Source organism: Castor canadensis, chromosome 13, assembly GCF_047511655.1.
Source record: "Castor canadensis chromosome 13, mCasCan1.hap1v2, whole genome shotgun sequence".
NCBI lineage: Eukaryota > Metazoa > Chordata > Mammalia > Rodentia > Castoridae > Castor > Castor canadensis.
In genome coordinates this window covers 65,656,622-65,679,891 of record NC_133398.1, presented here as the reverse complement: position 1 = coordinate 65,679,891, position 23,270 = coordinate 65,656,622, and the positions used below count along the sequence as shown (strand labels likewise).

At 33.2% G+C, this 23,270-nt stretch overlaps 1 protein-coding gene across 6 annotated transcripts in view; it reads left to right on the top strand.

Moving 5' to 3' along the window:
• The window catches only part of Ric1 (RIC1 homolog, RAB6A GEF complex partner 1), a 112,478-nt gene that overhangs the window by 15,544 nt on the left and 73,664 nt on the right, over positions 1–23,270 (top strand). For 4 of the 6 annotated variants that reach the window (XM_020159603.2, XM_074051922.1, XM_020159602.2 and 1 more), the window contains exons 2-3: positions 3,651–3,758; positions 19,738–19,817. In XM_020159603.2, coding sequence (XP_020015192.2) covers positions 3,651–3,758; positions 19,738–19,817 — 188 coding nt within the window. Of the gene's footprint in view, positions 1–3,650; positions 3,759–15,055; positions 15,115–19,737; positions 19,818–23,270 lie in introns of those variants that run through there. The other 2 variants (XM_074051923.1, XM_020159600.2) reach the window with 2 other exon arrangements.

The following is a 23,270-nucleotide window of genomic DNA, read 5'->3' as shown; positions in this document are numbered from 1 at the left end:
TTTAAATTCTCAACCATTTTGAGCAGAAAGTACAGAGAACTCCTGCCCATCTCCCAAATAACCTACCCTACTCATCTCACACCAAAGTAGTATTCTTGTTACATTTGATAACCCTGCATTGAAATATCATTATTTCCCAAAGTCAGTAGAGTACCTTCATCTTACCTCTTGGTGTTATACTCTGTGAATTTTGATAAATGTATAGTAATACCTAGCAACCATTACAGTATGTGTTAGTCAACTTTTTGAAATACCTGAGATAACCAGTTTATAAGGGAGAAAGGTATATTTTGGGTCACACTTTTGGAGGTTTGAGTCCATGCTATTGGCCCATTGTTCTTGGGCCTGTGGTGAGACAGTACGTCATGGTATGTGTGTGTTACAGATGAAGCTGCTCACCTCAAGGCAGCTGGGAAGGAAAAGAAAAGAAAAGAGGAGAGACCAGTGTCCCAGTATATTTTTCAGGGACATTCCCCTGATGGCCTAACTTCCTTCTACTAGACCTCACCTTCCTAAAGGTTAGATCAAAAAGAATTAACCTAGAAGGTAACACCCACGCACAGGAAATCAATGTGAGTCAATGCCCTGTATAGCTATCCTTATCTCAACCAGCAAAACCCCTTGTTCCTTCCTATTAATGCTTATACTGTCTCTACAACAAAATTAGAGATAAGGGGAAAATAGTTTCTGCTGGGTATTGAGGGGGGGGAGCGGGAGGGGGTGGAGTGGGTGGTAAGGGAGGGGGTGGGGGCAGGGGGGAGAAATGAACCAAGCCTTGTATGCACATATGAATAATAAAAGAAAAAAAATAAATAAAGTCCTGCTACTTCCCAATAAGGGACCAAGCCTTCAACAGCATGAGCCTTTTGGGGACATTCAAGATTCAAACTATAGCATATTCTTACACATAATACTTTCACTGCCCTAAAAATCTTATGTTCCATATGTTCATTTTCCCTTCTCCCCTAGTCTCTTTCAACTCCTAATTTAAAACAAAATAAAACTCTGTTTTGTCTTTTCCACAGTGTCATGTAGTTGGAATCATACAGTTATGCAGCCTTTTTAAATTGGAGTCTTTCACTAAGGAACATACTTCAAAGGTTCTTTCATTCCTTTCATGGCTTCATGAACATGGGATAACATTCCATTTACCCACATTAATTATGTGGTATAGTTAATCTGTTAAATTACTGAAGGATATGTTGGTTAATTCCAAATTTTAGCAGTTAGGTTTAAAACTACTATACCATTTATGTGCTACCTTTTTATTTCTCCCTTTTTGAGACAGGGACTCCCTATGAACTCTTGGGTACTGGGTACTGGGATTGTAGGCTTGTACCACCACACTCAGTTTCATGTGGACATGTTTTCAGCTCATTTGGATAATTAATGAGTACAAATGCTGCATTATATATTAAAGTGTGTTCATTTTTGTAATAAACTGCCAAACTGTCTTTCAGTACCATTTTGCGTTTTCAACAGCAGTAAGTGACTATTCCTATTGCTCCATATCCTCACCAGCATTTGGAATAAATGTTCTGAATTTTGGCCATTCTGATAAGGGTCTAGCAGTATCTCCTTGTTTTAATTTTCTTTTCCCTAAGGACCTATAATGTTGAACATTTTATGAAAACATTGTTTTCTATGTGTGTACAGTGTTTGGTGAGGTAACTCTTCGGGTCTTTGGCCATTTTCTAATCTGGTTAGTTTTGTTTCTTATAACAGTCCTTTATCAGATATGTCCTTTGCAAATATTTTCTCCCCATCTTTGGTTGCTGTCATCATGCTCTTTTTTTTTTTTTTTTTTTTTTGTGGTACTGGGGATTGAACTCAGGGCCTCATGCATGCAAGGCAAACACTAAACCACTAAGCTATATCCCCAGCCCTTGTCATCATGCTCTTGACAGTGATTTTCTCAGAAGTTTTTTTTTAATGAAGTGTCTCATTTCTTTTGAACATTTTACCTTTGGTGGTATCTATATAAAGTCATTGCCATACCTAAGTTCATCTAGATTTTTCTATTATGTTATCTTCTACATTTCGGACTGCGATTTATATATGTATGTATTTGTTTATTTATTGGTGTACTGGGTTTTGAACTCAGGGTCTCATGCTTGCTAAGTTGGTGCTCTACCACTTGAACCATTCCACTAGCCTTGTTTTGTGTTGGGTATTTTCAAGATAGGGTCTCATGAACTGTTTGCCTGGGGCTGGCTTCGAACTTGAATCCTTTTGATCTCTGCCTCCTGAGTAGCTAGAATTACAGGAGTGAGCCGCCAGCACCTGGCCTGTGATTTATTTTTAATTAATTCTTGGAAAGTGTGTAGTGTGAATCGTTTATATTGCTTTTGCTTCTTTGCAAAGATCAGTTGACTATTTATGTGGGTCTATTTCTAGACTCTCTGTTCTCCTTTGATCAAATTATTATTTCACCTTTATCACATTCTCTTGGTTATCATAACTTTTTTTTTGGGGTGGGACTGGGGTTCAAACTCAGGACTTCATGCTTGTAAAGCAGGTGCTCTACTGCTTGAGCTACACCTCCAGTACTATAATAGCTTTATAGTAAGTCTTTCATTTCTTTAGTTCTTTTGATATCTTTCATCAAAGTTACTCAGTATTACTTAAAATATGAATTGTGTATATACAGTTAGATTTATACACAAGTTTCATTTTGGGGAATCTAATGTAAATGGAACAATGTTTTCAGTTACAAATTCTACTTTTTCATCCTATATGTCATATAGGAAGTTGATTGATTTTTGCATATTGATCTTGTATCCTGCAACCTTGCTATCATTGCTTTTTAGTTACAGAATTGTTGCTGACTCTTTGAAAATTTCTATATAGATGATCATGTTATGAGTAAAAGAGTTTTATTTCGTCCTTCCCAGTCTGTATGTACCTTGTATTTTTCTTTCTTGTCTTATTAAATTAGCTTGAATTTGTCCTCACTCTCCACTACTGTTCAGCATAGTAGCACATCTTGCCTTGTTCTTGTTCTTAGTGAGTTTCTCACCACTAAATATAATATTGGGTATTAATTTTTTGTAGATGTTCATTGTCAAGTTGAGGAAGTTGCCCTCCATTCCTAATTTGCTTAAGAATTTTTGTTATGAATGAGTGTTGTATTTGTCATGGTTTGTCTGCATTTATTGATACAATCTTGTTTTTTTCTTTTAGCCTGTTTATGTTATGGATTGTATTAATTGATCTTTGAATGTTGAGCCAGCTTTGTATCCCATTTGGTCTCTGGTGCCTAATTCTTTTTATGCATGGTTAGACTTGGTAGTATTTTGTTCAGAGGTTTTGTACCCATGTTCATGAGAGATTTGGGTCTTTGGGGTTTTTTTCATAAATACCTTTGTCTGATTTTGGAAGTAGGATAATGCTGATCTAATAGAATAAATTAGAAATTATTTCCCCAGCTTTTATCTCCTCAAAGGCTTTGATTCCATTTCTTTGACATAGGCCTAACAGATTTTTTCTTTTTGGTTGATTTTCTTGGAATGCCTAAAGCTGATGACTTAATATTATAATTTTTATTGTACTTTTTAAAGTACTTTCAGAGTATTCTATTAAGTTATTCAAAATTTTGTTTGTATATATTCCCATGAAATATTAATAAAAATTCAACTGTTTTCTTCCAGCCTAGTGTGTTAATTGTAACCTACAAGGAACCTGCAAAATCATCTACTCAGTTTGGATCCTACAAACAAGCTGAATGGAGGCCAGATAGTACCACAATAGCAGTGTCAGTAAGTAGACTTTTCACCTTTAGTAGTGTTTTCTTACGAAATTATTATGTTGCATTTCAGTTTGGTTCTCTTAGATTACTTCCTTTCAATCTTTCACACACATAAGCATTTATCTTCCTGTGATAGGAATTGCTATGGTTATTCTATACATCTGCTGTATCCTACTATTCTTCTACCTATGTCTTCTTTATTTGCTTTACTACCTGCCATCATCCCTAAACATGACACCTATATTCTTTTCTGTGTGGTCTTCTCTCTTTTCTGTTTTGTTCTTGAAGTCTAATCCAGTCTTTAAAAGCTTTTCACCTGGTATTACTGAATTTGTATTTTAAGTTCTGCCCTCTATTCCTCTACCCACTGAACCACACTCCAGCCCTCCAGCCCCAGAAATGGTATATATTGGAGAAATAAGATGTAAATGTAAGAACTCAGATTTCATTTACTGAGTTACTACTATCCTTTTTAAAAATTTTTATTTTATTTTAAAAATTTTTTTTGGTGGTGGTAGTATCAAACCCAGGGCCTTGTGCATTCCAGGCAAGTACTCAACCGTTGTGCTACACTATCAGACCTAGTATGCTCTCAACCACTAGACTAACTTATTTCTGTTTTCAGTTTCTTTGTAGTCTACACTATAAATTACACTGATTACATTAATCATCTGAAAATGGTCAAAAATACTGAGTAGTTTTACAGTTCCTATAACAGAAATTGGCAGACTAACAATCACATATCAAATCTATTCTGCTGTTTGTGTATATAGCCCATGAATGAAGAGTAGTATTTACATATGTAAGTGATCAAAGAATATTTTGTTATACTGAAAATTACAGTTATTTAAATTTTAGTAACCATAAATAGTTTTATTGGAGCACAAACATCATCACATGTTCTCTATGGCTTCTTCAAGCTACAGCAGCCATATGGTATTCTCAGTGCTTTTCTTTGCTGTAACAGTGCACTATGAATTATAGTAACACAGTTATAACTTAACAGCATATCAAGTGTCACACATACTGTGGCATTTTACATTATTATTACTAGAATACACTCATGTCAACTGAACAGAAGAAGTGAAAAATAGACTTTGAATATCATGCTTTTAAAGCACATTTCACTGTCGATTATTTTATTATTGAATTAGATGGCAAAGTATTGTACATATTATGCAGTGAATTATGCTATAGATATGCCAAAAAGGTACAATATAAGATGACATTATCAGACTAAACTCTAATCACAGTATTTCCAATTCACTGAAATTATTAGAAAACTTAAAACATTTAGTCACACAAATTTTTTTTTTTAATCTTTTTTCTTTTGGTGCTGGGATCGAACCCAGGGCCTTGCGAATGCTAGGCAAGCGCTGTACCACTGAGCTACATCCCAGTCCCACAAAAAATTTTTTAAACAAAAGTAAAATGTGAAAATGAAAGTGCATTCAAAGTAAGCTGGCTTGGTTCTTGATGATTTGACAAATGTTATAGTATTACTCTCTTGTAGTTTATTTGAATGGCTAGTGCTGAGTATGAAGTAACAGAGAATTACTCTGTATGGGAAGCCTGTACAGAACAACTCCAGATGAAAAAATTCTCAGAGAACTTGAAATAACTACATTCTGAAGTCGAATCCACTTAGGTGTTATTAACTGATGGTGCAAAATTTATCTGTGGAGCAGGAAAAGATTTAGTTGGACAGATTTACAAAGCTTGTGAAAATGTAAATCTTTTAAAGTTTTTATCAGAGATAGAAGGTGAATATCCAAACTTGCCTTGCCCTACAGCTAGGTGTTTGGCTTAGTAATAGTAAGGGTTTATTGGAAACTTTTTTAGCTTTTTGTTGGAAATAATGTTTTTTTCTGAACTTGAAGAACCACCCTTCCTCACTTAAAGACACTGAATAATTTTGGAAAATAACTTTAAATTTTTTTTTTTTTATGATGCTGGGGATTGAATTCAGGGTCTCACACAAATGAGGCAAATGCTGTACCACTGGGCTATACCCCTAGTTCAGAAAATAGCTTTTCCTGCAGGCTTGATAATTTCCTAATTCATTGTAAAGCTGCAAAACAAGTAGTGCTTATCTATGAAACAGATATGTGGTGAAGTAATTTCAATGGCAACTAACAAAATTGTTTGAATAACAAGTAATATTGGATTCCTTTTTGTACTTCCAGTGCTCTGATAAGTTAAGACAAGATAATCTCTCTCCTGAATGGAGTTAGCAGTTGATATATATGTTTTTTGAGCTCAAGCACCATTCCAATGGCATTTTTAGGGCCTTGATGAAGGTGTGAGGGAATTTTTGTATCACAAAATTCATTTGTACAAAAGAGAAGCTTCTATATAACCTTCAATCAGAAGTGATCATGTGCAGTGTTAAAAGGCAAACATCAAGAGAAGAATATAATAAAATTCTGTAATAGTCTATCAGTCATAGATATATTCAATGAAAATCACATGAGTATATGACTTGGCAGTACTTATATAAGAAAACATTTTCAGAAATAAGATCTATAAATTCTCACTACTGACCACCATTAATACATAAAACTTTGCAGTTTTGATGATAGGGAACAGTAGCTTTAAACCCAAATTAATCAAAGATGTTACTCCCATAAAAAGAATTCTAATCTCATTAGTGAGTGTGTGTTATAAAAAAAATTGCACTAGGTTATCATTAGTATTTAACCTGTTATATATAGGCTGTTAAAAAATTTGTTTGCTCTCTGTGCTAATCATGCCTTTTAATTTTTGTGATGCATTGATATCTTGGGGCTTTGGGGGTCTCTGGAGAGATTGCCTTCTTCTAATATCCCTGATAGTCCCCTCTGTAGGAATTGAGACAGTAAAGGACTCACCTATAAGTGTACCTTTCTGTGCAAATCAACTATTCCAAAGCACAGACCTCCAACTACTTTTTCAACCTCTAGCATTCTAGGTCATTTGTTGCCTGCACTATTGACCTCAGGGCTAGGTACCAGATAATTGAAACTCATTCCTACTCTCCAGAACCCACTGAAATTATTCAAACTAGCAAATTCTCAGTCTCTTTTCTGTACTTCACCAATGCCTTCCCAAGGAAACCACAGCCCCTCTCATGCATATGAACCGCTTGCTTCTGTTGCCTCTTGACTGACTCTGGTGCTTTCTCATATGGCCTTTGGTGTGACGTGTGTGCATCCTCCTCTTGGAATTGTAAACAACAAACTCACTCTTCCTGACCTGTTGACCTCACCATACCTAAATAATAATGGTAATAAACAATAATAAAACCTAGCTTTTAAAATGTTCTCCTGTTGTATAAATAGCTCTGTGTGTGTGTATAAATATCCTTGATTTTCCCTCTTGTCTCACAAGCCTAAAATATTTACTGTTTAGCTTTTTACAGAAAAAGTTTGCAGTTCCTTGTTTCATATGGTAAAGTCCGGGCTTATTAGCATTGCATTTAAGGTCCTTTAATCTCTAAAAGCTTGCTTCATCACTTTTCTGACATTATTTTGTATGGACTCTCCTTTGGCCATACTGGCTTCTTTATTATTCAACAGAGTATTCAGAGAAAAATGTCAAAATTTACTGACTAAAAGTTGAGGATAAGTGAATATAAACAGTTGACTCTGGTTTCAAACTTAGATAATTGGCTGAATGTTTATGATAATTAGCATATAAAAAGAGTAAGAGCTTTGTCATGAAAGAAGATAGAATTTTTCTGGTTTGGTTTCAGATTTTTTGTATACTACATTATTAATTTTAAATTTAAAAATATGCCTAGTGTAGCATTAAGTTGACATTTTAACTCTTAAGTGTACCCATGTTATACAACCGTCACCATTATTTTCTTTACCATCACTTCAAACAGAAACTTGGTAATCACTAAGCATAACTCAGCATTCTCAATTCCATAACCTCTCGGTAACTGCTAATCAGTTTTCTGTACCTGTGAATTTCCTTATTCCAGGAACCTCATGTAAGTGTAATCATACTGTATTTGTCCTTTTGTGTCTGGCTTATTTCACTTAACATAGTGTTTTCAAGGTTCATCCACATTGTGGTATGTATGAATTTCATTCTGTCTTGTGTCTTGTGTGTTTTGCTTTTCCATTGATCTGTTGATGAACACTTGTATTGTTCTAACTTGTGACTGCTGTGAATAATGCTCGTTGAATATTAGTATACAGGTATCTGATGGAGTCCTTTCTTTCAATTCTTCTGGAGATACATTTAAATGTGGAACTTCATATCAAACGCCATAGAGGCTGCATTATCTTGGATTCCCTTTGGCAATGTATGAGTTTCAGTTTCTCATCATTCTCATCATTTAATTTCCATTGCCCATCCCCACCCTTTTAAATAGTAACCATCCTTAAGGGGTAAAGGGGTATCTCATTGTAGTTTTGATTTGTATTTCCATAATGACTGATGATGTTGACTGTCTTTTCAAATGCTTATTATCCATTCTTGTATCTTTGGAGAATTATATATTCAAATTCTTTGCTCATTTTTGAATTGGATTGTTTTTGCATTTTGTGTTATGTATGTATTATTAATAGTGATCCCTTATCAGAAACATCATTTTTTAGTATTTTCTCCCATTCTGTGGATTTTTTTTCCTCACTCTGTTGATTGCTCTTTGTTGAAGTAAAATTTGTTTTTGTCTTTTATTATATATGCTTTGGGTGTCATAATATAAGAAACAGTGCCAGCTCTAACACCATGAAGATTTTCTCCTATTTTTTTCCTAAGAGTTTCATAGCTTTTGCTCTTAAGTTTGAACCATTGATCCATGTAAGTTAATTTTGTAGAGCATGTAAGATAAGGATCCAATTTTATTTTTTGCATGTGGATATCCAGATGTCTTAATAACATATATTAAATAACTATTCTTTTTCCATTGAATCGTCTTGGCAACAGTTGCCTGTTGATGTTTGGATTTATTTCTGTGCTCTTTTCCATTGTTGTCTATGTCTATCCTTATTCCAGTACCACACTGTTTTTATATATTATAGCTTTGTAGTAAGTTTGGCGATTAAAAAAAAAGTAGACAGCACCAATATTTTTCCTATTTCAAGATAGTTTTGGCTATTCTGGGTCCTTTAGTTTCCATATGACTTGTTAGAATTAGGTTTTTCTATTCTTATAAAACATACTATTGGGAGTTTGATAGGGATCTGTAGATATCTTTGGGAAGCATTGCTATCTTAATTGTAAACCTCCCAATACATGAACATGGACTGTCTTTCTAATTTAATTCTAATTTCTTTAAACAACATTTTGTAGTATACAAGTCTTTTTGTCTAGGTTGAATTTATTCCTATATTTTAAAATTCTTTTTGATGCTTTCCTACCTGGAATTGTTTTTAAGTTTTCTTTACAGATTGTTTATTGCAAGTATATAGAGATATCACTGATTTTTGTGTGATTTTATGTCTTAAAGCTTCAGAGATTTCTTGATTGGCTCTAATAATTTTTGGGGGGAGGGGTTCTTTACCTCATATCATTTGTGAGAATAGAAATAATTGTACATCGTCCTTTCTAATTTGGATGTCTTCTTTTTTGCCTAGTTGCTCTGTGTTGAATATAAGTATTTTTATATGAAATTACTAGTAGTGTTGCCACATCCATTTCTCATTTTAGTAACTTGAGTCTTCTCTCTTTCTTCTCAGTCTACCAAAAGATTTGCCAGTTTACTGGGGTTTCAAAGAGTCAACTTTTAGTTTATTTTCTTTAATATTTTTAATTCTCTATTCGTTCTGCTCTAACCTTTATTGATTTGTTCTACTAGCTTTGAGATTGCTTTGCCCCCCTCCCCTATCCTTTTGTGGTACCGGGGACTGAACTCAGGGTCTCATATGTGCTAGGCAAGAACTGTACCACTGAGGCACCATTCCCAGCCTGCTCTTTTTATCTAGCTACTTATTTTTGCTTCATAAGTTTAGAGCTCCTTTGTTAAGTGTGTGTGTATTCATGTGTACCTATGTGTATGTACATAGGTATAATTGTATCCTCTTGTTGTATTGAAACTTTTTATTAATAGGTCATGTCTTTTTTGTCACTTCCAAGTGATGTAAATCAAAATAGGCTTTTTGATTTAATGTCTGTTTTGTCTAATATAGCCACCCCTGCTTTTTTGGCTACTATTTGTATAGAAAATCTTTTTCCAAAATTTTATTCTCAATCTCTGTGTACCCTTACGTTTGAAGCAAGTTTTTTTTTAAGAGCATACAGATGGATCCTGTATTTTTTTAAAGCCTTATTCTGCAGTCTTTTAATAAGAATTTAATTCATTTACATCTGTTGTGATTACTAGTCAGTGACTTATACCATTTAGCTATTTGTGTGTGTGTGTGTGTGTGTGTGTGTATCTTTTTTGTCCCTCATTTCCTCCATTATTGCTGGGTTTTGTTTTTTTTTTTTTTCTTTTTTGACAATTAGTTTTTTATTTAGTGTACCATTTTTATACATTTTTCATGTATTGTTAATCTTGGGCATTAGAATTAACATGTTAAGCTTATCTAGTTTGGATAATACCAGCTCTGTTTCAGAAGTATATACTCTGTTTCTAGAATCACTGGTAATGAACTCACTTAGCTTAATTCTTCTATGTTTCTGGTGAAAATAGACTGAGTTCCTTGGATTTTTTTATATCTGTGCCTTTGCCAGGTTTGGGACATTTTCAGCCATCAGGAAAACACATAATGTATTATGTTGGCAGGCTTGATAGTGTCCCACCATTCCCATGCACTCTTCATTTTTCTTCATTGTGTTTTTTTTCTTTTTGCTCTTCAGACTGCATAATTTCAAATGTCTTAACTTCAAATTCATTTATCCTTTCTTCTACATTTTCAAATTAGTTGTTGAATTCCTCTAGTGAGTTTTAAATTATAGCTATTATACTTTTCATCTCCAGAATTTGTTCCTTTTCTTATTTTGTTCTTTTGTTAATATTCTCATTTTGTTTAGACATTGCTTTCATAATTTCCTTTAGTCTTTTTTTTTTTGTCTATGGTTTCCTTTTGCTCGTTGGACAGATTTAAGACCATTGATATAATGTCTTTGGTTAATAATTCTATCTGGGATTATTCACGCATAGTTTCTGTCATTTTCTTTTTTCCTTTGAGCTGTACTTTCTTATTTTCTTGTATTACTTATAATTTTTAGTGAATATTATATTGTAGTAACTCTGGAAATCTAATTCTACCAGCTATCAGAAGTTTCTCTTCTATTGTCTCTGTTGTGAGCCAGTTACCTAAGATTTCTTTAAATCTTGCTCCCACAAGAAGGGAAAAATATAGATCCTATATCCAAAAAGTCCTCTCTTGGCCCACAAACCATCTCATTACCTGGGGGTTCTACCTCCTCAGTGGTCAAAAGCAACAGTTAACACCTACAGCCCCAATTTTTGGAGGACAAAGTACTTCTTGTCTACTCTTAACTCCAGCAGCAGAACCTGCCTTATACAGATTTGGCCAAGTGTAAGGAAGCTAAAATTGATTAAATTTACCACCCCTCTCATCAGCAATTTTGTGGACTTTGCAAGTGTTTCACTTAATAAAGAATTGAAAATCATTGTTTTAAATAATTCCTGTGGGTTCATATGTTTTGGTGAGTGAGTGGATTCTTACAGCTTCCTGTTTCACTATCTTCCCTGATGCAACCTTCCACTCTTGTGGAGTTTGATGAGTATGTTATAAATCATACATGAAATGTAGGAATCGATTGTGATGGCTGTAAGAGTAAAATGCTCTCCAGAATATGTGCTGTGTAGATTATGTGCAGTTACTGGCAAAGAAGTAAGTGGTGGCATTTGTTTTAAAACGATATGTGCAATACTTTTTCTTGTAGTGGTTGCATTTCATTTACTTTTCCTACTTGACTCTTTTGAACAATTGGTAGGTTTAGTTTGATTAAAAAAAAATTCAAATTATGTGTGCTTCACCAATTTTAGAAATAAAATTTTAACTACTCATACAGTTTCATTCTGAAATGGAGACCATTACAAAACTAAAGTATCTTAAAGTTTTAAGTTATTATTAATTTTATATGCAATAGTTCCTCACTGCAGTTGATATGTTTATAAGTCTCTAGTTATAAATGTGTATATATACATATATATACGTATATATGTGTATATATATATACGTATATATACATAAAAGGAGTAGTTTGTGGTATAGTTCTGTGCAGAATAATGTACTTTAATTTGAAATGAAATCAGAATTAATGTTTTTTTCCCACAGTTTACTTTCTTGCCTTATAAAATTGAAAACATGAAGGTTCAATTAAAAAGTGTAACTGAGTTAATATGAGTTGATGGGAAAACTTTTATTATTAACGGCTACATTTTATATAGTTCTTATATGAAGGAAAATTATAAACTGGATTATATCTAAAGTATAAGTATTAAAGTTATAATCACAAATTTTGTGGATTTCAGAAAAATTAAGATCCATTCATTCTCTCACTTGTTCAACATTTATGAAGTCCATATATCTTCCAAGCAGTATGTTAATCAATGATGATGTAATTTGAGGGAAAAAAAATTGTCTTGAACCATGTAGTATGATTTCCATTAAAAATATCTTTATTTTATTTTCATTTTGAATGATACTTTTTCTAGGTAAAGATATTCAGGTTCATAGTGGTTTTCAACATTGATGGATTTTCTATTTATTAGGCCACAGGGTCCCTATCATTTGCTAGGCAGTTTGTTAAGCCATAAGTATAAAGTTATAAAAACAAAAAGTTACTTGAACTATATAACCTGAATTCCATTTTGTATCTTTAATTTTCATCTATTTCTGGAGAATATTTTCAGAGGATATAGATTATAGATTGACAGTTATTTAAGATAAAGATATGATCCCATTGTCTTTCCTTGTTTCTGTTGAAGTCAGTGAACAACCTTATTGTTGGCCCTTTGAAAGTAATCTACAACTTTTAAGAGTTTTCTTTGGTTTTCACAATTTAACTATGATATACTCTGGTATAGTTTTCTTTGTACTTATCCTGCTTGGAATTCTATATATACTTCTAGAATTCATGGGTTGATACCTTCTTCAGTTTGGGAAAACTGACAGCTGTTACATCTGTACTACTGCCCCATTCTTTCTTCTTCTAGGATATCATTGGCCTTTCTGTTTTTTATCCAACGCATCTCACGCTCTCTCTTCCCCTGACCCCCCCCCATTTTTTCTGTGCTTCACTGTGCCTCTTTTCTATTAATATGTCTGTCAAGTCACTAAAACTTGTCATCTGTTGCACCCAGTCTGAACTCCATTGAAATATTAAGTTGAGGTTCTGTATGTTTTAATTTTAGAATTTCCATTCTTTTTTTTTTTTTTTTTAAAGTTGCAATCTTTGGTGAGGAAAAAATCTGTTCTCTCATTTAGGTTTTTTCCCTTCCATTTTTCTCAAACATAGTTAGGGTTATTTTAAGGTTCTTACCTAATTCAAGTATTTTGATCATCTGGTTCTTTTGATTGTTGGTCTTAGGATCATGCTTTTTTACATGTCTGTCGATTTGTAGATTTTATTCTAGTCACATTGTACAGAAGAATTGTAGAGTGTTACGGTAGTTATCTTCAGAAACTCCTATTCATTATTATGATTAGGGGCTGATCATTTTGGTCTTGTCATGGATTGAATTGAATTAGAATTGGTCTGAAGGTTTGGTAAGATTTGGTCTGCCTCTAGTTAACCTTAAGAGACTTGAATCCACCTTTTTATGGATTCAAATTTTGACATCATAATTTAGCAGAAGTGTTGAGGGTAAAATGGTGTTGAAGAAAAAATTATTCAACTCTTGTTAAAACAAGTTTTTCAGGACTGCTTTGATAAGTATAGGGACCACTGCCAATGAGATCTTTCGATTGAGAAAGATTGGGTTGAATTCTGATTATAGCATGATTGCATGGATACTTTCAGCCAAGGAGCACTGTGGGGATTAAATGAGTTTACTAAGAGGAAACATTGGGAGTAACAAGGATTTTGGCTAAACTAACTTAACAGGGTTTTTGCTGAAGACAGGCTAGAGTTATCAGACATCATCAGGAGGGATAGAGGAAGATGAGGAACTCTAATCAGATACATGTCTGATGCAGGGCTCCATTTAGTATGAATGTCAGAATTTCTTTGATTTCTCTGTCCACCACTAGCAGTCATTTGACATGGGGCAAACTGGATTCTCAGCTTGTGGCTGTTACCTAGAATTCCCCAGAGAATTTCACCTTTTATTTTAGACCTCTTGTATTTTCAGGTGAGTTGTCTTCCTGTACATCTCATGACTGCAGGGAAATTTTCTTTGCCTTTCTGAAGTTTGCTTTGTAGATCTTTAGTTTCTTCTGCAGTTTCTAAGTTCAGCAAATATCTTGCAGGGGAAATAAACTGTGCAACTGAGGTATTTCAAGTCTGATACTACTTCAACCTATGGGATTGCTAACTGCTTTGCTGAGCTTTTTGTAGCTTCCAGCAGGCCTTTGCCTGAACTAAGCCCACTTTTCTTATCCTATGCCCCAAATTGGCAAATGCTCTCAGGGAAAAACAAAAAACCCAGTTCACCTCTGTACAGTTCTTCTACTATGGAGTTATAATCAATCTAGTCCTAGTTGATTGCATAACTGTCTGCTACCTTTAAAAATGTGATTTTCATATTCAAGTGGAAGAATGCCTACCTAGCAAGTGCAAAGCCTTGAACTCAAACCCCACTAAAAAAATACCCAAACTCTAAAAATATGAATTTTTTATGTTTTCCAACTTTTTGTTGAAAGAATTCACCTACTTACTATATTCTGTGCTGATGTAGAATTTTTGATCATGTACTGTGACATTGTCTTAATTCCTTTTATGATTTCTTTTAGTTTAATTTCATTTTTTATGTATGAGACTTCCATTATGATACAAAGGAGGAATGACTCTTCCTCCTCTTTCTTAGAACTCAGTATGTAGTCTAGGCTGGCTTGGAACTCCAGATTTTCCTGCCCTGCCTCCTAGTGCTGGGATCATTATTCATTTAATGTTTCTGGAATCTGTACCCTCATTTCTAGTAGTTGTAATTCTCTTTTTTTGCTTGATCCCTGTGACTATATGGATGTCAATTTCACTAATTTTCTTTTATAAATCAGAATTTGTTTCATCTACTTTATTTTTCTGTTTTCGATTTCATTGATTTCCACTCACATCTCTATTATTTGCTCCCCCTCTCCCTCCTTGCTTACTTTGGGTTTCATTGGGTTTTTGTTTCTAGTATAAGGTAGAAGCTGAGATAATTAATTCGAGGTTTTTCTTTTTTTTCTAATATAGGTATTTAAAGCTATAAAATTCCCCTTAAGGACTGCTTTAGCAGAATCCCACAAATTTTGGTATGTTGTATTTTTAAAATTTCTTTTTGACTTCTTTAATCTGCAAGTTAGTTAGAGGTATGCTGTTTTAGAGCTGGTCATGCTGGTATGTTTGTAATCTCAGCATTTGGGAGGTGAGTCAGGAGGACTATAAGTTTGAGGACAACCTAGGGCTGCATAATAGCAAGTTCAAGGCCAACCTGTGCTAATAATGAGACCCTGTCTCAAAAAAAAAAGCAAAAATGTATGCTATTTTAGTTTCAAAACGTGAAGGTTTTTTAGAATCTTCTTTTGTTGGTGTGTAGTTTAATTAAGGGAACATAAATTATACAAATTTGTGGACTCTATTTGAGGCCACATGAAGCTTTACAATTCATTGATTCTTTTCTCTTTTGTTTTTCTGTGTTTCACTGTGAATAATTTTTGTTGCTGTGATTTTATGATAATTTTTTTTCTGCAGTGTCTAACCTACCTTTGTTTCTACCCAGTTTATTGTTCATCTCATATATTTTAGTTTTTATCGCTAGAGTTCTGCTCAGGTTTTCTATATTTTTCTAACCTTTTGAAAATAATGTAGTAACTGTTTTAATGAAATGTTCATTTCAACATCTTGTGATCTGAACTGTTTTGATTGGTCAGTTTTCTTCCTCTTTTGTGTCTCTTATTTTCCTGCTCTCTAACATGTGTGGAAATCTTTTTGTTTTATAAATCTTCTGTAATTCAGTTTAATTACTTGGAAATAGTTATGTGTTCATTTTATGCTTTATGGATTTATAGCAATGCTCAATCTTGAGATAATTACTCCCCACTGCTAAGACAGTACTTTTCTTGGATTACCGGAGGACTACCTTCTTGAGTATTCTACTCAGGGCTCTATGAGTTATGACTGTCTTTAGTCTTATGTATGGGACAAGTACTATTCCCAGGACTGTTTAAACACCATGCTTTGTTCTCTTTATCAATTCTTTGATTGTTTTTTCTCCTGCCCCGAGTAGTTTCTTCTTTATGGGTACTACTGAATTACTCTGTGTAGTTCCTTTCTTCTTTGAACGCATGAATTCTAGCTGCTTTATTCTTCCACAATTCTCAGTTTCATCTCCCCAACTCAGGAATTTACTAAGCTGTTCTTCAGTTCCCCTTCTCAGTGCCATGACCTAGGAATTCTCACAAGGCAGTAAACTGGGAAAGGGGGTAGGGCTCAGATTGACTTCCCGTCTCTCAAGGGTGGCCAATGTTCATGACTTAATGTACATTTTGAAGAATCATTATTTCATATAGTTTGTCTTTTTTTGGTTGTTTCAGTGGAATTCCATTTTAATTAGAAGAAATTTGGCTTTATTTTTAAAAATTAATGCTGTGCTATAAAACAATGTGATAGTACTAGGAAAAATAATTTTTGGTATTTATTCGTGTTAAAAATATTCATCACCTATATTTGAGAATACTTGTGATTTATAATTTTAAAAAATCATTTTCCATTTAAATATATTCCTGTATATGAATGTACAAATGTTAAATTATCTTGAGAGAATGATATGATTTGGGATTAATTTTATATATTCTCTTATTAGAACATGCATAATGAAGAAAATTAAAACAAAGTACCATTTATAGACCAGTGTGAAGAATTTAAAAGTGCCATTCTCTTATTTTATCCTGTTTGAAGCCTGACCTGACAATATGTTGGAATAGAAGATACATATGTAAATCACCAAATCTTCACCTCTTAAATTAATACGGAAATCTTAGTAATATAGCATTTAGATTTTTGCATCTGGCTCCTGTGCATAAAACTGTCCTGCAAGAAAAGAAAAAACAAATAACACTTAACATAGACCAGGACTGGGAATGTCACTTAGTGGCAGAGCATTTACCTAGCATGCATGATGCCTTGAGTTCAATCCCTAGCCACAAAAATAAGTAAAAGAAAGTAAAATAAAATAGGCCATGATTATAGGAAAAAGAATACCAAAGTTCTTTATTTTTTTCATTTACTTAGAAAAGTTAGGTTTTTTTGAGGGCATGTGTATGCTTGTCTATATAAACATGTGTTAGAAGAGGGTACAGGATTGTTGTCTACTACAGTAGTTAGCAAATATTATTTTAGGGCATGAAGAAAAGGGTCATTAGAACATTTCACAGTGACAAATTTAGTATAGACTAAGATGCTTCATTTTAAAGGTAATCATTTGCTACCAAATCTTTAAATTGTTCAAAGGCAGGACTGTTTATGAAATGATAATGATAGATGTCATTGAGATCTAGAAGTATATAGAATTTGTTATATATAGAGAGTCTCAAAGATTTAAGATGACATAAAATATCAAAATAGTAAACCAAGACATTTGTAATTTCACCTACTATACTGTATATATAAAATTTCTAAGTGCTAATCCAAAATGATGCTATGTTTCCCTAATATTGTAGTCTTCTAAACATTTTATTATATTTCTGAGTATTTTATTAGCATTTGATACTCTGAGATGCTGAACATTTTAACTTTTAAGTGACTAATATTCCAGACAGCATTCGTATGTTAGTGTTATCCATCTTAAGTACTAGACCATACTGTGTTACTTTTCCAGACCATATAAGGTAACAGTAAAATTTTTGAAGTCATAATGATATGATACTGGATTGTTGTTTCCCGGGTTGTTACTAGATTGTTGTTCCCCAGGTTCTTGGGTTCTTGTCCTGGTGTCAATTGAAGGCATCAGACAAGGAGTTGAACATTAAAGCAAGTTCGCACCAGACCAGTTGTAGTTAAGACTTAACCAAGCACGAAGTGTATTGAAAGGAGGTGGGACTTAGTGAAAGAGCTAAGCCAAAGAATGGTTGAAGTTCGTGAGATTAAATAGGGACCTGACTTTAGGCACTCCCCCCACTCTGCTTTGAAGCTGTAGCTATAATTGGCTATCTGATTAACTTCTTGCTGAACCCAACCATCTGGATGCCCCCATCCTTATCAGACTGGAGATTCCAGGAGGGTCTTGTTAGTCCATTCCTGTTCTTGAAACCTGTCATGTACATTTTATGACTACCACTCATTATTTTGGTGAGACCCCCTTTTCGTTCATCTTGGAAAGATTTGCTGTTACTTTCTTTTAGGGGTCTGTATTTCATTTCTTTAATGTCTACCTTTAGGAATGCTTTGTTTCCCTTATCTAGGAGAAAAACCACTGCACTTAACCACCTGCAGGAAAATCCTGTTTCTCAAGTCTCTGTAGATGTTTTGCTTTTTAAGGGTGCCTTCCTGTCTCTTTTATGTAAAACAAAGTTGTTTCTGTCATCTGTTCCCTTTACATTTCCAGAGTCATTTCTATTGCTTGTTCCCAAGCAACAGTTATTTTTTTTCCCTTAAATTTGTCCCCTTACAATAATTCATTATAGGGGTAATGCTATGGTTTGATTTGAAGCCATTTTCATTTTGCTTCCATGTTCTCTTTAGTGCAAGAACATAAAAATTGCCATTAAAAATTAGAAAGATGATCTTTCTGAACGATCTTCAGTTTTTCTTTTGTTTTCTAATAAGTTGAACTATAGTTTTTGAGAATACATTATAAAATAGTAAAGCTTATACTTAAGACGAACCTGATTTTGTTGAAGAAACAAAGTGTTTCCTCTGCCATTCCTTTAAGTGAAAAACAGGAAGCTAGTGCTGGAAAGAAATTCGAAACGTTGAATAATGTCTTTGGTTTTGTTTCTACTTTGGGTAAATGCCCACCCTCCTCTAAAATGATAGGAATTCAGTATTAGCCTAAAGTAGTTTGGGGAAGATTTTTGCCACTTTACTCTGTTATGCTTGAAAATGTTTGGTTAGAAATAGCTATACATAGTATGTATTTATATAAATGTAAATGGTTGATTGACCTTTACAAGTCATAGCTGTATGCTGTGATCACATAATAGCACTATTTTTAATGCAATTTGTTTTTTAAAATAGTTCATTAACTTAGAAAAACGATTTTCAAATTTGATGTCCAAATGTTCATATTTTGGAAATTAGTGGTTTAATTTGCTGATACTCAGATTTTGGAAATTAAAAGTTTTGTTCTTTTTTGCAGTGTCTCAGACTGTATTGTATAGTAAATCAGACAGCAAAAGACTGATTTTAAAGTATGTGAATATATTTTTTTGGAGTTAATACTATATATAATTTGAGTAGAATCAAGCATTTTACATACTATTGCTATTTGTTAGTTAATTTACAAGCTTTGCATTATTTGCCATGTTACTGCAAAGTTCGATAAATTCTGTTTATTTTGCAAAATAATAATTTGTTATTGAATAATAAAGTTTGAGAATATTTGTGTGTATAACATCTTATAAACTATTGATTTCAATTATATGTTTGAAATATTTTCAAATCTGTAAAAAATCTTTTCCAGATGGGTCATATTAAAACAAGTCATTCTATTTACATAATTATGCAAAGGAAGGAATGGTTTTTTTTCTCTGTGTGTGTGTGTTTAATGGTACCATGGTTGTGTTTGCTACATAGTCGCTCTGCCACTTGAATCACATCTCCAGCCAACGGCGGTTCTAAGTGAGATTTTCCCACAGTAAGAATATATAAAAGTAAAACTTACCTTGACGCTAATAGTGTTACTCTTTAATTCATGGCTAATAAAATTTCTCTTTCAGACAGCAAATGGCTACATCTTATTTTTTCATATTACATCTTCAAGAGGGGACAAGTACCTTTATGAACCAGTGTATCCCAAGTAAGTTTGTCCGTTTTCATTCTTTATATTCAGAGTTTTGAGTTTTCTGGCATTATTAAAGCTAAACCAGAATTTTCAAAATGGTGTTTCAGAAATTAACAAGTCCTTTGAACTATCAGTTCTTAAAGAATTCAACTAAATAAATCTGAGAATCTTGAGGAATATATGATATACCTCCTTACACATTTCAGAGTTACTATAAATAAGCTCTAGCTCTATATCTAACATTCTTTAGGGTTTCTTTTTGTTTTTTTTGTTTTTTTCAGTACTGGGGTTTGAACTCAGGAACTACACTTGATAGGGAGGTACTCTACCACGTGAGCCACTCTGCAAGCCTTTTTTTATGTTGGGTATTTTTGAGATAGGGCTCCTGAACTATTTTTGTGGGCTGGCCGATTCTCCTGATGGCTGCCTCCTGAGTAGCTAGGATTGTAAGTGTGAGCCACCAGCGTCATAGGCTCCAGTCTTTATTAGGGAAAGCTGAGAGATCATAAGAGGAAGAGATGAAATATTATTAAGTTACTGGTACTTTTGCCTGTATTAAATATAACGTCTTAGAAAATTTTATAAAGTTGAGAACCTGACTGTATTGTAACATCAAGTGAAACAAGTCACACAAAATTTTACATATTTTGTGTGTGTGCAACCACACAACCATTTAAAAAATGATCTAAAGTAAAAAAATCCAGGGCTTGGGGTGTGGTTCAAGTGGTAGAGCCACTAGCAAGTATGAGGCCCTGAGTTACAACCCTAGTATGGCCAAAAAGAAGGAATTCCAGAATGATATAACACAGGTCTTTTTGCTTCTAAGAAGTAGAACTATACTGATTTTTCTGCTTCTTTGAACTCTTGAATTTTCTAAAAATTTTGAAAGGCAGAAAAATCAAGTCTGATTTCCCAAAAATGGCATTGTGAAGGTTATTTAAAATAATATTTCATAATCTTGAAACTACATTTTGGGAAATGTAGAATATAGGTCAGATTCTTTTATTTATTATAAATTCTAAGGAACTGTCTAGATTTGCCTAATTCTGTAACTGCTTGTTTTTGAAACAAATAGGGTGTTAATTCGGGTAGTTGTTGAGTTTTGAAAATCTTTTGTAAAGTATAGAAGATATTTTGATGATACAATTAACTTATTTTGGTGATTTTTCATTATAAAACTTTGAATTCAGAAACCTTTTGACAAATAAATGTACTGCTTAAAATGATATGGAAATTACTGTGTATTTAGAAATTTTAAATTCAGTTTTGTGGCTAATTCATGAAGCTTATTTCTTTTAAGTGATAAATTTGTGAACTTTTTGAAGAACTATATAATCTGTGTAACTGTTGTATCCAACTAATTTTTATTACTTGATTTGGACATGTTTCTGTGAATGAAAAGCAGTATTTAAAATCAACTAAATTTAACTTGATTAATCTGTACTACTGTGGGCAGAGCAGAGAAATAATGTCTTTTGAGATGGTGAAAATACTATTTTCACTCACTAATATGATTTATATATGTTAACATGTTTCATAATAATATTTTGAGACCCACATTAATGTCCCAGAGAAGGTTTTTTAAAGTTTCTTACTTTCTCCTAAGACTATAGGAGATGCTACTTAACTAAGTAGTCCTGACACTGTATAGTGTTTGCTGTGCTTCACTATATACATTGGGGTAGAGAATTGAGGAACATAATTCTTTTCTCAATTTGTGCATTCCTTCTCTGTATTGAATATTTGGGGTTTTTATACCTGGCCTCATTAAAAGGTGAGAGCAGCATGAATGGTGGTCAAAGGCTTGGGAAACAAATGTCAGTTTTGCCACTTCTCAGCTGTATGACTTCTTCAATTAATTTAATACTGCCAAAACACTATTTCCTATTTGTAGAATGGAGTAAAAGTAATTATTTCATAGGATTAAATGAGATCATTAATATTTAATGCTTGAATAAGTGCTTAGTTTATAGGTAAAGGTAATGAAGATAATTGCTGTTATCAGAAATGTATTATCTTCTTTCACCAAAGTTTTAGTTCATTTTTGAGATTTTAAGTGCTTAAAAATATTTTTTACTTGATAATGTAACTCTTTGCCAGAATATAACTTGTACTAACTGCTATATAAATTCAGTTAAAATCTCCTATACAAAAACAGTTTTGCAGATTAACATCCGCCCTGCTTCGTATTTGTGCACTATACTACTTTCTAGTGGAGTTACTTATTCTAGTAAGTTTCTTGGTTTTCCTGCAGAACCCTTTATAAGATGGGAATAAAAACAACTTTTCTTCAATTATTAGTAGTTCATATTTTTAAAACCTGAAAAATAATGGTCATATAAGGGTTCGAGGAAAGTAAAAAAAAAAAAACAAAAAAACTTTGGTTTTGACATTGGTGTCATTATCATCTGTGGCCATTTTAAACTCTTAGATAGTTTAAGACACTGTTCTGAGCACTTTTAAAATACTCATTTAATCCCTATAGCGACCTAGTAAGGTAATTAGATATGTTTATTATGCAAATAGACACAGACAGGTAAAGTAACTCACCCATAGTCACGTGTTAATGAATGACACAGCTGGGATTCAGACTTAAGTGCTATACTTCCAAATTCTGTGCTCTAAATCATTACTATTATACTGCCTCAACCCTGTTTGTGCCCTGTCCAGCCATCTACTTTGTCTGGATTTATTTGAGGTGTAGGGAATAGAAAAAAAAAAACATAGAAATGATATAATAGTTTATAATAGTCTTGAGGTACAGAGGCAACATAATTAATTGTCCCCTCCTCATTGTCCCCATAGAAATTCTTGTCTAAATCTTATGAGTTCATCACATGAATTTTTCATGTCTCAGCTTTCTTGTATCATATGACAGCATCTTAACCTTACACTGCATATTGTTTTCCATTATACTTTATTGGAGAACACAGGCAGATGACTCTGTGATCTTTAATAGTTTCTATTTAGTGTTATTTCTAGCTTCCTTCTTGTAGATATAGTGTGTCAATTTCCAACAGTGATTGCAGTCTTATTTAATGGCTCTTTTTAGTTCGAAGGTTACTTATTCTTTGATAAATGAGTTTTTTGTTTCTTTGTCTTCTGTATCTTTATAGATTCCATTCTGTTTTAAAATACCTCTTGATATTAGTTATATAGACCAATGTGCAGACTGGTTCAAGGTTGTCTTGTTTTTTGATTTATGTTTTGGAATTTGTAGTGAAATTAATGAAGGAAACTACTAGGAATAAGTCAGAAATAAATTGTGTTTAGCTTTAGATTGTGCTCATGTGTTTATGTTTAAATACAAGCTTAAAAGATCTTCAAATTAGTTGTATTTAACTTCACAATGAAAATAATTTCAGCAAATATATCATCACAATATATACTTTCTTGAGAGCAGAGATTTCTACCTTCTATCCTTGTACTACTATAACCTTTTAGAAAAAGGTTTAAGACAGGAAGATG